General features: G+C 41.5%; 2 protein-coding genes across 2 annotated transcripts; both read left to right on the top strand.

Annotated features, from left to right (window-relative positions):
* The first annotated feature begins 2,130 nt into the window (after nucleotides 1-2,130).
* tnxba (tenascin XBa) lies at nucleotides 2,131-9,081 on the top strand. The gene is made up of 15 exons (XM_085801884.1): nucleotides 2,131-2,252; nucleotides 3,436-4,691; nucleotides 4,787-4,918; nucleotides 5,008-6,168; nucleotides 6,292-6,414; nucleotides 6,530-6,673; nucleotides 6,764-6,883; nucleotides 6,963-7,118; nucleotides 7,224-7,336; nucleotides 7,425-7,557; nucleotides 7,648-7,799; nucleotides 7,895-7,991; nucleotides 8,088-8,249; nucleotides 8,355-8,518; nucleotides 8,613-9,081. The coding sequence occupies exons 2-15, from the start codon at nucleotides 3,566-3,568 to the stop codon at nucleotides 8,709-8,711; spliced, it is 3,882 nt and encodes a 1,293-aa protein (XP_085658010.1). The 5' UTR covers nucleotides 2,131-2,252; nucleotides 3,436-3,565; the 3' UTR covers nucleotides 8,712-9,081.
* A 273-nt stretch (nucleotides 9,082-9,354) lies between these two features.
* Nucleotides 9,355-12,935, top strand: cyp21a2 (cytochrome P450, family 21, subfamily A, polypeptide 2). Its single transcript, XM_085801932.1, has 12 exons — nucleotides 9,355-9,535; nucleotides 9,758-9,941; nucleotides 10,087-10,176; nucleotides 10,264-10,418; nucleotides 10,591-10,686; nucleotides 10,953-11,063; nucleotides 11,164-11,250; nucleotides 11,501-11,584; nucleotides 11,662-11,790; nucleotides 11,873-12,039; nucleotides 12,462-12,565; nucleotides 12,662-12,935. Exons 1-12 carry the CDS (start codon nucleotides 9,389-9,391, stop codon nucleotides 12,913-12,915), a joined length of 1,608 nt encoding a protein of 535 aa, XP_085658058.1. The 5' UTR covers nucleotides 9,355-9,388; the 3' UTR covers nucleotides 12,916-12,935.
* The last annotated feature ends 1,490 nt before the right edge of the window (nucleotides 12,936-14,425 follow it).

Raw genomic sequence — 14,425 nt, 5'->3', positions numbered from 1 at the left:
TTATATTCTGGCCAATCTGTGGATGGCCACAAGAGATTTACTGTAAATACACGTATTCCATGAGTACATGCTCACTTACCTGCTGACAAACCAAATACGCTTGAGCAGCAACTGTGAAACTGGCTGGGGAATTGTGAAATGTGCTCATATGACCAGGTGTATTTTCTTAGGTGTGCAGCAGCCTTACTTGCTTAAGGTAGCCTATGTCTCCAGCCATTTTTCCAAAGGCCAAGACAGGGTCAGCGGTTTGAGGGTGGTCTGCAGAAGAGAGAAGGTGGAGCTTGTTCTAGGAGGTTGCCGCCAGGGACCACACACTCGGGACTCCACTTTACACTGACAATTAGACTTTGTTTGTCATCCTGATCAAAGTGGCTTGACATGAACACATAGTTATCAATGCAGGGGTTTTCCAAATCATTTTCTCATTTCACAGCATAAAAAGATATAAACTGTGAAATAAATGATAACAAATGAATTACATTTTGTTGCTTCAGTCTTGCTGGCACACTGTCATGTCTTAAACCGGGACACTTATGAGAACAGAGCCATTATTGATGGTTATTAAGTTGACTGGTGATGATCTGTAGTTTCAGTATGTGGCCATTGATTAGTTTTATTGAAAGATGTGGCACATAGCCTATAGCCAGTTCGCATGCAAATCTATGACTATAATGAGCACAGACAGTGATACTTGCTAACTGATGCTTGGATTTCACTCATATTAAAAAAAAAAACTGGCAGATAAATAAGTGCAATTAACCTTAACCAAAGAAACACAGTATTGTTCAACTTAAAAAACAGTGCCATGAAGTCACATTTACCCTCGTGTTTATGTGACATTGCTGTGCTGGAGCCTAATAGTGTGCTGGTAAGTCAGTTGTCTATCTTGTCAGAAAATGGTGTACTAGCCAAGAAAAACTTGCTATCTCAACATATTTGTGACTTAAATACCGATGAGTAAACACTTTTTTTTTTTTTAACTGTGGGTTCTTATATCCCCCCCACTGTAACTTGGCTATATAGGGTGAGTAGGCTGCGATACAGTCAATGGTGAGTAGGCCTACTGTATATCTATCAGTAAGAATATGAGAGCTGTTTCTTCAGCATACACATTTTTGCCTCAGGGCAAAAATATACAGTTAACTATACTGTGTAAACTCTTAAGTTTATAAAGGATAATTCAGCTGAAAAATATATATAGAAAATACAATGTAACAGAACTGCAGATTAGGCAGATTTATGCTATAGGTATTACGTTGCATCTGCCTCTCCTAATAACTATCAGTAAGCACTTTGTATTCTTAAAGGCAAGGCAGTGATATAAACTTCTGATTTTACTCTTGTGTAAAATTAGGAAAATGTCACTTAGGCTACGTCTTATTTGCTCTAGGCCCTTGATAAAATTGTCTTCATGTGGTTAATAAAAGGTGGGATGGTGGGTGGCCATTTGGTCAGAGATGCAGTGCCTTCACAGAGCATTCCTTAAATCTGGTGGATATTTGGTCACTTACATAACTCCCACGTAGTTACATCTCATTACTTCCAACAAACAGCCAATTCATATAGCGAGAGGTTCCTGTCCCCCAGAGTCAGCACTGAATACCTGCAGTGTTATGCTATGTATTACAGCTGAATCATGATTCTGGGACCAGCGCTTTATTCAATCAAAGACTGTGTCTAGGTGTTAGCAATGTCTGGAATAAGTCAAGCAGACACTGGAATAACTGTCATGATGCTGAAACATGTAGGCTATATGTTACACATAAAAAGGACTAAAATATTGGTATGTTCTGCAATGCACAGTACATACTGTAGTTGGAGAAGTCAAAAAATCAATATTTATTCAAACAGATTTATTATTTTTTCTTCAAATCAAAGTACATGACCTTGGATGTTTTGTATTGTTTAATCCACCAGAAGAATTTACAGTAAGTTCCCCTAAAACAGAATACAAGAGAGTAATTGATCATATTATACAACATCAACATCATATATACACAAATCTGTGTAAAAATGTAACTCTTTTTGTAAGTCCAATACAAATATTTTCCATGGTGGTTGAGAGAGTGGGACCACTAGGCGTGGAAGAGGGGGGGTCCTTAAGTAGGAGCAGACTTTATCACTCTCCTCCTTTCTAGTGGTGGTCCTTTCTCTCACCTGATCATATCCAGCAAGTCTGTGTGAGCTTTTCCAATCAGATGGAGGGAGCAGCACAAAGGCAGAGATAAAGCCAAGAACAAGTCATTGCTCTGGTAAGTCATTTCTCATTTGTCATTTTTCAATTTTATTTCTTATTTATTATGATCTCAGAACGGTAACTGCAGTCATTTTAATGAATGGACTCTAGTGTGATGTCTGTTGATCCCTTCAAATCCCAATGCCTTTATAGCAAAATATATTATTTCAAGAACGTGACTGATATAATGTAGTGCTGTTGATTTATTTTGTTTTATAGCTGCAGAAAAACACTAAAGTACTGTTGCAATGAGTGTGGAGCTTGGCAATTTAATTTTAGAATGCACACACAAGATAACACTTTATGCACTGATATAATTACTAGAATTTAATGATAAAATTAATAGAATTTTTAATTCTATAAAAAATAATACTATAGAAGCAACTATTCACTGCAGCCATGTAGTCAATTAAGCTTTCTCCAATGCAACATTTAAAAATAGTCATGCAGTGTAGCAAAACATCTGAATGTTTACCTGCTGCATGATTTATTTGACTTTCTACCGATTTAATGCCAATGCTGGACATATTCCCTTTGGTGGTTTTATGAGGAGTGAGTGCAGTGGATTATGTAACCGTCTGTATAGTGAAAGACGTACAGTGTCCCACAGTTCTATACAGTGACACTCTGTTACCACTCAGCATAGTCTCTCCAACAGACTCTCTGGATTTCCCGCTCAAGTCACCTTCTTCCTTCCTGTTCTGAAATCAGCTAATTTAGAATTTACTTGGTTTGGCAGGCCATGGCTGATTTGAACACTGCTGCAACTTTTCAACTTAATGTTTGTTGTTCACTTTTAAAAGTATACCATGGATGTACTGTTGAAAAAGTTATATTTTCTCATTTGAAAGTTCAGTTTGTGGATCAGTTGAGTGATGTGTGATCATTATTACCCAGTTAGTTAGTTCCATTATCTTTTCTCATAGCAAAACTGTAAAATAAAAGTATAAGTAAAAGAAGTTGACATAAGGTAAATTGAAACATGTGTAAGTGTAACTTTTTAGTAACCAGTTACAGAGGGAGCAGGGGAACATATTTGTGAATGGGAACAGTGTGGATGTTAAACTAGCCAGTGTTGATCAAAGAGCATGTATGCTCAGCAAACCCCTTCTTCGGATATAAAAAAAAATAGTTTTGGCCTGAAATGTCCTTGAAATAAGTCATAATTCAGATCTTTCTTATTTTTTTTTCATTTCTAGGAGAGACCTGGCAAATTCCCCTACACAACTGGGCACAGAAATATAGAGGAAGGAGTTCATAATTTTACAGTAATATACATACAGATCCTCCAAGGGCAATACCATTGCTGGCTGCTGCTGCTGGCTCAAAATGCTGTTTACTCTAGGACTTCTCCTCCTTCTCACCCCATTTCCCTCCTTTCAAACCACGACCAATGAGAAGAGAGACTCCACAGGAAGCGACGTGACCAAACCCAATGCCGTTTTCACCCCCTCAAAACCAAAAACCACTTCTACGCCTGCCAAACAGGCCGTTCGTCCCACCCTAAAGCCAAACACAGTCAATCAGACAGTTTTATCCACTCCAGCCACCAACCAAAAACCTCTAACAGTCATCGCTACAGTGGCCACCAAAAGCAAGGCCAGCCCAGTAGTAATTAACGTCACTCCACCGGCACCAGTAAAGACTGTGCCAGCCAGTGGCACCATCACCAACAAAGACAAGCACACAGTCTCAGTCAATCAAACGGCTTCAGCTAAATCTCCTTCAGCCAGTGAAGTAAAGGCAAGTAAAGACAAACCTGCCCCAACTGGAGCGCCAAATGTTCAGCCAACACCCACAAAGCCTACTTCAGCCAGCAGCGCTAAAACCACCAAAGATAAACCGCAACCTTCAGTCAATCAGACTGTTTCAATGAAAACTCCTTCAACCAGTGATGGGAAGATTGCCAAGGACAAGCCTGCCCCTACAGTAGTTCAAAACATTCAGTCAACAACCACAAAATCTGCTCCTGCAAGTGGTGCTAAAACCACCAAAAACAAGCCCACAGCCTCCGTCAATCAGACTGTTGTAGCTAAACCTCCTTCCACCGGTGATGTGAAAATCTCCAAAGACAAGCCTGCCCCTGGTGTAGCTCAAAGCTCTACATCAACACCAACAAAGGCCACAACAGCGAGTGGTTCTACAGCCGAAAAAGACAAGGTCACTGCCTCTGCCAATCGGACTGCTATAATCAAGGCTCCCACCACCACCACCACCAAAGAAAAGCCTGCCCCCTCACAACCATCAACCATCAAGGTGGTAATCAGTGATGGCTGTGACTCTAGCAAAGCCAAGGACCAGGAGCTGACGCTGAAGCCTGGTGCTCCTCTGGTGATGACGCATAAGATCAGCTTGTTGCCTAGTGGCTGCAAAGGGGAATGTGAGGCTGAAATGACCGCATTGAAAGGAAGAGTGGCCCGACTGGAGAAAGAGATGAACCTCCTAAAAGACAAATGTATGATTTGGTCACAATCACCAGATAACTATATTTGACACAGCTAACTAAAGATGTGGAATTAATCATTCTGGTTTATTTTTGCATTTTCCCAGGTCCATGTTCTGCAAAATGTCCAGATGACTGTAATGGCAACGGGGAATGTGAGAAGGGGAAATGTGTCTGCCATCAGGGATTCACAGGTCCAGACTGCAGTGAGTGTGCCCAAGGAACCGAGTGTAACAAAAGTAAGTGAGTCTATGTTCTTATCTGAATGAACATTATTATTTAATATTTCAGCCACACTTTGATCACAAATTCTACTTTAAAATTTCAGAAGCTGCCAAAGGCAAGGCCAAGGAGACAGTGGAGGTGGTGCCCCAGCAGAAAAAGGAGCAGAAGAAGGAAACTGAAACCAAAGAGTCTGACGGCAAAGCCAGAGTGGCCACTAATGCTAAACCAACCCCTGTTAAAACACAAGCAAAACAAGATGTTTCGGTTAAGAAAATAACCCTTAAAGGTCCCTCAAGTGTCACAAAGACCACTCGCCCAACCGTTGCTCAAGTTCTCCTGAAACATGAGGGAAGAAAACAAGAAGAGGCTCGCAAAGGCAAAACGACAATACTGACCTCCAAAAAGGTTATCCGAAAAACTGACGTCAAGCTTGTTAAAGAGGGAACTGCTGGTAAAACATATGCTAAATCAGACCATCTGAAAGATGAGCCTCACAGCAATATGACCCAGAGTAATGTTAAGAAATCTAATGGCACAGCTAAAATTGTGACTATTCTGTCCAAGAGCGCTGCAACAAACAAAACCAGAACAGGAAAAGAGACCTTGGAGCAATCCACACTGGCTGACAAGAATGTTACTCAATCATCTGGACATAAGCACAGTAAGACAGTCAAGGTAGATACTACAACTGTGCAATCTGTTGACAACAGAAACACTGAAGCTGGGAAAGGGAAAGTTACACAGAAGAGCCAATATGTAGTAAATTCAACCATCACAACAACATCAGCTCTGCAAAACAAAACAAGTGTCCATGGCTCTGGGACCAGCAGGGGGATGAGTGGATCTGGATTAGGTTCTGTGAAAGTTGTGAACATTTCCTCCTATAGCTTCACCATCACATGGTCAGCGCCACAAGGCATGTTCAAGAATTTCACTGTGATCAGAAGAGAACCAAGAACAGAGGGCGATGAAGACGACCATGAGGAGTTTGAAGAGGAATCTTTTGAAGGAGAGAAGATCCCTGAGGCTAAGAACCCAGCTGAGGTCCAGGTACAGACAGAGAGCACTGACACGACTGTCTCCTCTCGTAAAATTGTTGGATCAAAGGGTCAAGCTGAAACCAAGATGATCTCCATGGTGGTCCCCGGCAACGTACGCTCTGTGGAGTTCAGTAACCTTCGGGCTAACACACGCTATTTCCTGCACATATATGGAGCGAGTGTTCATAGAAGATCAAAGGTTCACAGAGTAATTGCAGTAACAGGTAATTTAAGTCACATCATCTTCATCATTTATACCGAATGCTTCCACAACAAGGGACACAGTCATTAATTGATACCATCTGCTCAACAATATGAATAAAAATCACTTTGTTTTCTCTTGCTAGGTCCTGAGCCAGCCACAGAGCTCGTTTTCAGTAATGTAACGGAGTCTTCTCTTGCTGTGTCCTGGTCCAAACCAAAGACCACATTCGCAGGCTTCAGGGTCACGTATACCAACATCATCACAGGTTTGTCAAAGGCTAGCTGTAAAGTGCAGGTCACAAATTCCTGGTTTAATGTCAGTTAGTGTGGTTCTTTTATTGTTAAGTGCTTAATTGTGAAATTTACTATGTTTTCTGCCAGGGGAAAGCCGCTTTTCAGTCATAGGCTCTCAGCAGTCTCACATGGTTCTGTCCAAGTTGTCCGCTGGGACCTCCTACATCATCTCTGTAACTGCTACACAAGGCAGAGCCCAGAGTGATGCCCTTGTCTCAGTTATCACCACAGGTACCGAATTAGATAAGCTCAAATGGCTACTTTTTGGGTGTCATGGCATGTGTAAAAAGCAATAAACACACTGATGTCGCTTGACTGCAGTGCCCGCCCCCCCATCGCAGCTTGAAGTCACCAATGTGACAGACACCAGAGCTCTGCTGCAATGGACACCCAGTCTTGGGAAAGTAGATCGCTTCATCATCAGCTATGAGTCCTCCAAAAGTGAGTATGGACACATTAGCCTGATGAGAAAGTGCAAACAATTACACTGAGCGCGATTAACTGTTGTTCTTGCACACAGCTCCTAATGTGACAGTGACAGTGATGGTGTCTGGGAACTCAGTGGAGCATCAGCTGAGAGGTTTGCAGAGAGGCACCTTGTACACAGTGAAGGTCTTGAGCCAGAAAGACAGTCTCCAGAGTATGGCCATCTCAACCACATTCACTACAGCAAACGGTGAGTAGAAAGGAAATAAAATAAAATTTGAGTGTGCTGATTACTTATCAATGTCCACAGAATTGGTGTAAAGTGTGCAAAATGAACACGTTTTGTGTCCCTCAGTGGTGAAGGCCCACGAGGTGGGTGCTCGTACTGCAGTGGTAACTTGGAGAACGTCCACCGTTGTGTATCACAGCTATAGAGTGATCTATCAGGTGGTAGGAGAAGAAGCAAAGGTGAATAATATTCCTTAATTACTGTAACCCACAATATACATATAGCTGTTTGCAGAACTTTTAACTTTGCATTCATACATTAAATCAGGAGGTGACCCTGGACTCAACCATCACAGAGTATAAGCTGACAGGGCTTTTGCCCATGTCACGCTATATCGTTCTGGTACAAGGCGAGAGAGATGGACTCTACACATCTGTTGTCACCACAGAATTCATCACAGGTAATAAAAGTAAAGGTTAAGTAATGCAGCCCCTGGATCTGCCCATTAATCTAATTAATTGATCAACCAACTCTCTTTTCCATTCTGTAGGGAAACTGCGATTCCCTTTCCCTACTGAGTGCTCTCAGGAGCTGCTGAATGGGGCTCTGCAGTCAGGAGAGGTGGACATTTACCCACAAGGAAAAGGGGGACAAGCAGTCAGAGTCTATTGTGACATGGAGACTGATGGTGGTGGCTGGACGGTGCGACAACCTGCGGCTACTTAAATGAAATGTTGCACTTAAGAAATGTCAGAATGGGTTTAGAAAGAAAACAACAATCTGGTGTGTGTTTCTAGGTGTTCCAAAGGAGGATGAATGGAAAGACAGATTTCTACAGAACCTGGAGTGAATACAGAGCTGGCTTTGGAAACCTGAGTGAAGAGTTCTGGCTCGGTACAGTTGGGAGCTAACAATTATTACTATACTATCGCAAGATTATTGTAGCCTAAATCAACCTCATATATGTTTTGTTCAATTTACACACAACAGGAAATGAACTTCTTCACAACCTGACCAGTTTTGGCCCTGTGAGTCTGAGAGTGGATATGCGATCTGGAAATGACACGGCATACGCTCACTATGCCAACTTCTCCCTCGATTCAGAGGACAAGCACTATACTCTGACAGTGTCCGGCTACACAGGAACTGCAGGTAAAAACTTGAATAGAGGTTTAATTTTCCTTAACATGCACAGTATATACTATACAGAAATTCCCTGACAGTTCATAATGTGATATTGCTGTATTTCTTTGTCAGGTGACTCTATGAAGTATCATAACGGGCGCCCATTCTCAAGCCGGGACAAGGACCCTGATCCTCTTGGTCTCCACTGTGCCAAGGCCTACATGGGAGGCTGGTGGTACAAGAATTGCTACAAGACCAACCTCAATGGTCTTTATGGCATCAACAGTAACAATCAGGTATGATAAGTCTGCAATCAATTTTAAACAGTTTTATCGTTTCTGATACAACTCACTGACAAATACCATCACCTTCCTCTTTCTGCTAAAACAGGGAATAGTCTGGATAGACTGGAAAGGTAAAGACTCCTCCATTCCCTTTACTGAGATGAAGTTCCGACCATCCAGGTTCTCCCCTGCAACTCATGGCTAAGAACACCCCGGCCTTCGTGGGCTCTCCATCCATAAAACAAAGAAATTGGAGCTCCAGAAATCCAGAGGAGGGTGGTCCTCACAGTTGCATTTCACTATCCGAATGAAATTGCAGTGGTTTTGATAGCTATGATAGCTTTTTTAGGTGATTTACCAAAAGAGTGGAGAAGGGTTTTTAAATTGCAACTTTTTGTATACTGCAACCTTTTGTATACTGTTGTACTGTTCTGCCTGACCCGTCGATTTCAACAAAGCTTTTGACTCTAATTCCTTCTTGTGCACCACCATGCCATGGTATGCCACCCCACTACTACTGTAATTAATATGCACTGTCTCACTCCATTGTAATAAATGTGGCTAATGTGGGTCTCAAGTGTTGTGTCATTATGTAATTTGCACCTTTTTCTACAACTCATTGCTAGTATCACACACTGCCCATGTCAGCTGTGATGTGTTGCTTTGCCCTTCAGCGAGCCCCAGCCATGTTTATCAGGCTGTCTCTTGTTGCGTGCATTCATCTCATAATCAGATAACTTGACGTAAAAATGTTTAGATGTCCTTGATTTTTGTGAAAACACCAACAAGCTGACATATTGAGAGCCTGTTCTGACGACTATAAATGGGACAAGCAGTGCAATGACCAGCTTTCTGAAGTGGGAACCAGCAAGGAGCCGCAAAATGGCAATAGAAATATCAATGTTCAGTGTTGGAGCTGTAGTCCTAGTTCTAGTGCTGTTCATGGTGCTGAACTGCATTTCTAATCGGAGAAATAAATGTGCACAGGCAGATCACAAGAGCAAGTCTACAGGTAAATATGGATTTGTTGTCTTCATATGTATTTGACTATGCTAGGGGGGTTTCTGTTTCATTGAAATATAATGACTACTACATTGGACGCAGTTATACCACACATGAATAGTTAGAACATTCGATCATTTGATCACACAACGTGATTATTGGTCAAATGGGTATAATTAATAATAATTTATAATCTTCCTCTCTCTATTGTACCTTTGTCTTTTCTGACTCTACCTTCTAGGAGCTCAGTCTGGACTCCTGTACTATCTCCATCAATGCTTTCCCTGCTCCTCATCTCCCTCCCTCCCAGGTCCTCCCAGCCTCTTCCTCATTGGCAACATGATGGAGCTGGCACACGATCACTTGCCAATTCATTTGACCAATCTGGCACAACATTATGGAAACATCTACAGGCTAAAATGTGGAAACACAAGTAATTAGATTTATGTTTTTTGAACATTATTGTGTCATATACTACGTAATATACTCATATAGAAACAAACAAACTTGGAAAACATTATGGACAGTGAGGCAGATGCCCACCACACCAACACCTCTGTTTTGTTTTGTTTTTCCAGCCATGGTGGTACTTAATAGTTGTGAAGTTATAAGAGAAGCTCTGGTGAAGAAATGGTCTGACTTTGCAGGGAGACCAATTTCATACACAGGTAAACAATTCAAATTTCCTTTGTCTTTAATTATAAGTATGTTATTTAATCTCCTTATAAGCTCTTCTGACTCTACTTACTGACTAGGTGATACTGTGTCTGGGGGAGGGCGCACCATCTCTCTGGGAGATTATAATGAGGAGTGGAGGGCACATCGTCGTCTTGTCCATAGTGCTCTGCAGCGCTGTTGCCAGCAATCTTTGCATGACGTGATCGAGAGACAGGCCCTGTGTCTGCGAAAGGTACAGATGGCCCGAGAAACAGATTGCAGTCCAGCAGACAATACAGCGCCTTATCTATATACCATAATACCCTGTAATGAGATATCAGAGAGCCAGACAACAGATTGAATGTTGGAGTGTTTCCAAAGTGGCCAGATAAAAAAAGATAAAGCTTGGTTTGTTCACTGTGCAGGTTTTGATTGACTATCAAGACAGGGCTGTAGATCTGTCCGAGGATTTCACTGTGGCAGCCAGTAATGTCATCACCACTTTGGCTTTTGGAAAAGAAGTGAGTATTTTTCCTCTCACAGTTCAGTTGGGACCTCTGGGTAAATAAAAGTAGTAGTGAAGGTTTATAACAAAATCTGCTTTTCATCAATGAACAGTTGTGGTTGTGGCAGAGCAGTGTTTATGTAAGGAACTGGGGAATTTAACTGTTTATGTTGCCTTTTTTAGCAGCTTCTACAAAAGTGCATTCATAATGTGCTATTTAGTTAGTGGACAGTGCGTTTCATTGGCAGGATATATTAAAACGTAAATCTCTGTGTTTCCTAGTATGACAAGAGTTCTTCAGAGCTGCAGCAGCTGCACTCCTGTTTGAATGAGATTGTTGCTCTGTGGGGCTCCTCCTGGATCTCAGCTCTGGACTCCTTCCCACTGCTCAGGGTCAGTCACATATGAACCAACATGACTGTAGATCAAAGAATAGACTGATGGTCAGCTTTAGTTTGGGATTTCACACATTGTGACATCTGTTCCCTCAAAGAAATTTCCAAACCCGGTGTTTTCCCGTCTCCTGAAAGAGGTGGCCAGGAGAGATGTGATCATAAAACAACATCTCAACAATTACAAGGTTGGTCAAAACAAACAGCAATTAAAATGTTGAAATGTATTATTTGGTTTGATGCACATTATTGAAGGATGTAATAATGATGAATGTCTCAGCTCATGGGTAAAGAAAACAACAACAAAAAAGACACTGTAATGTTTGGTGGCTTTGTTTTTAAATAATACTAGATTGGGCAACACTCACTCAGATTTGCCACCGAATCCCAGCTCTGCCTTGTTAATTTTAATCAGCTGTCGCTTTATTATCTTCTCAGTCACAAGCCAAAAAAAATGAGGATGCCATTACAGGATCTCTCCTCCAGGGTCTTGAAAAACATAACAACACAGACCATGGAATCGTAAGTACATTTAACAGTGAATACCAGAGGTTTGGATTGAATTTAGAGGTGTCTGCATGTTACCCTCCTCTTGTTAGCTCCTTACAGATACTCATGTCCACATGGCCACTGTGGACCTCCTCATTGGGGGAACAGAGACCACTGCAGCCTGGCTGAACTGGACCGTGGCTTTCCTTTTGCACAGGCCAGAGGCAGGACACATTATTACAACAAAACCTCTTCAACATAACACTTACACATCCTGAAGTTTGTCTCATTGTATCTGCCCTCTCCTATTTTAATCTTCAGGTGCAGACCATGGTGTATGAGGAGTTGTGCACAGTGTTAGAGGGACGATACCCCAAGTACAGTGACAGACACAGACTTCCCATCCTGTGTTCTTTGATCAGTGAGGTGCTCAGACTCAGGCCAGTTGCTCCGCTGGCTGTGCCGCACAGAGCCATCAGAGACAGCAGGTAAGTCTGCAAAACAAGTGACATAGGTTTTTCTATTAGTTGATGCCTTGTATTGATCAGGATCCAAGCATTGGTACAGGATGATACAGTAAATCTGGCACAGACCCACATTTCTGTAAGATTAAAAAAATAAAATAAATAGTTAAATATTATTTGGCTCTATGCAAAAAATGATGACTAGAAATGAATGCAATAGATAAAATGGAGGCCCTGCTAAAATGTTGCTATCATTACTCTATTAAGTATGTTTTTTCTTCACTCTTGTCATTTTGAGCTTGAGACTGCATGAACCTGAAATTTAACATATTTCTAATTATCCTGTAAAAGTTTCAATGTACACTAATTTAGAGTTGTTCTTTGGATATGCAACATTTACCCACTTTTCACCTGTGGAGAATTAATATTTCCCCTTGCATATTTAGTATTGCAGGTTACTTCATCCCCAAGAACACAGTCATCATTCCTAATCTGTTTGGAGCTCACCATGATCCTGCAGTTTGGCCTGACCCGTACAGCTTCAGACCAGGTAACTGTTTGGGGGAAATGCATTCCTCTCACTTGGCTCAGCAGACCTCAAATAGAGCTGCTACTCACTCTCTCTCTCTGTTCCTCTCTCCTTCAGAGCGTTTTCTGGCCGGAGGAGGAGGCTCCACCCGCTCCCTGATGCCTTTTGGAGGAGGGGCTCGGCTCTGCCTGGGGGAGTCTGTTGCTAGAATGGAGCTCTTTCTGTTCACTGCCTACTTACTGAGAGATTTCCAGTTCATCCTTCCTGAGGGCCAGGCCTCCCCACCTGACCTCAGAGGAGTTGCTAGTGTTGTGCTCAAAGTCAAGTCCTTCACAGTTATAGCACGTCCAAGACCTGGGACTGATCTCTGAACTGCAGAGGGTGTACTGCCCACTTGTCGATTAAACATTTCCGTGCAAATAAATTATCTTTTAAACAATAGAAGAAAATGTATATGCATGTTTATCATCCTTCCTTTGTTGATCTGTAGTATGCTAATTAAAATAACTTGTCCATTGGTTGATAACACATGTGCTTTATGTCTGGTCCAGCAACACAAACTGCATAATCAGTATCTGTAGGCTATGTACTTAATTACATGCATGTAGAGGGGAAATTACAACACCACCTAGTGGACAAATACAGGGCATGTTACCAAAAAGTGATAAACTCCCTTTGGTGGAAAATGGTCAATGTTTTATTGTTTCCCCCCCTATGATTTATCATCACTGACCTGGAGGCAGTATTTGCATTTTCACCATCATCTAATAATAGATGAGAATGATAACAGGGGATAACTGCAAAGATTTGCTTGAACACCTGACAAATGTAAAAAATATTACACCAAAAACACAACAGCCAGAGCAAATGACATTCAAAGCAGTGAACTACATGAACACTGCTGGTTCTTTCGAGGGGCTGATCTAAAATGAAAAATGAGTTGGCTCGATGTAATTTCCTGAGATGACTTTCTGAAAACCTCTGCTGTAAAAAGGTTTTGCAATCAGCAAGAAAATCTTCAAGCAGAAAAGAGAGAAGGATCGTTACTTTTTCACTGCTGGGACTCTCTCTCCTTTCTATTATAGCGGCAGGAGCTCAGTCTGCTGGAAATTATGACAACAATAATAGAAAAATGAGTTCCTTATGAGATGCATGCATGCAATATTGATCTTGCAGCTAAATATTTTTATATCTTGGTGCCCCCCCTGGCAGCTTTGTGTTTATTTTAGGATCTAACGTAACAAATCAAGTATTGAATTGGTTACTGAAAACATTCACTGTAAAATTGTTTTGAACTGATACTCCTTTTTTTTTTTTTTTTTTAAATAAACAAGCCATAAACTGGAACAAAAAATATTCAAAGAAAATATGTGTTAAAGGTACCAATTGTGACATTATTGCTTCTTCATCGCCTCATTCAACAGATCTTGGTGATATTTGCCTCACCTAGAGACAGCATTACTTTGCCATGTGCTGAAGTGCAACAGGGACATCAAGTAGGTTGGGAGCTTCCAGATCAATACTTTATAACTGAACAAGAAGCAATGTTGCTCTCTACGAGAAGTGAGAGAAGAGCAACCCACTCTTTCATACAAGACACAGTGATGGGTGAAGAACCCACTGCCTGTAATAAAACGTAAAGCACTGTGAAACACGACTACATCAAGAGGCCTCAGAATGGAGGAAGAGGCATGCATATACAAGGTGTCCCCATAATCAAAGACAGGCATAATTGTTGATTGTACTACGGCTTTTCTGCTGGTAAGAGAAAAACAAGATTTATTCCTCGAGGGCAGAGGATGTTGTTATGATGCCATGTAAAGCCCTTTGAGACGAACTGTTTGTAAAAATGGGCTATACAAATAAAATTGCCTTGCCGTG

The sequence above is a fragment of the Trachurus japonicus genome, chromosome 16 (assembly GCF_045865225.1).
Source record: "Trachurus japonicus isolate A0001 chromosome 16, Traja_1.0".
Lineage (NCBI taxonomy): Eukaryota > Metazoa > Chordata > Actinopteri > Carangiformes > Carangidae > Trachurus > Trachurus japonicus.
The sequence above is the reverse complement of the archived record's forward strand: the minus strand, read 5'-3'. Positions and strand labels throughout refer to the sequence as shown.

Excerpts from the sequence above, each read along its gene's own strand:
- cyp21a2 (XM_085801932.1), top strand. The coding sequence starts at position 9,389 with ATGGCAATAGAAATATCAATGTTCAGTGTTGGAGCTGTAGTCCTAGTT. Across the intron at positions 10,687-10,952 it reads CTTTGGCTTTTGGAAAAGAA|TATGACAAGAGTTCTTCAGA; the intron begins GTGAGTATTTTT and ends TGTGTTTCCTAG. Across the intron at positions 12,040-12,461 it reads AGAGCCATCAGAGACAGCAG|TATTGCAGGTTACTTCATCC; the intron begins GTAAGTCTGCAA and ends TTGCATATTTAG.
- tnxba (XM_085801884.1), top strand. The coding sequence starts at position 3,566 with ATGCTGTTTACTCTAGGACTTCTCCTCCTTCTCACCCCATTTCCCTCC. Across the intron at positions 7,119-7,223 it reads CACATTCACTACAGCAAACG|TGGTGAAGGCCCACGAGGTG; the intron begins GTGAGTAGAAAG and ends TGTGTCCCTCAG. Across the intron at positions 7,800-7,894 it reads CTGATGGTGGTGGCTGGACG|GTGTTCCAAAGGAGGATGAA; the intron begins GTGCGACAACCT and ends GTGTGTTTCTAG.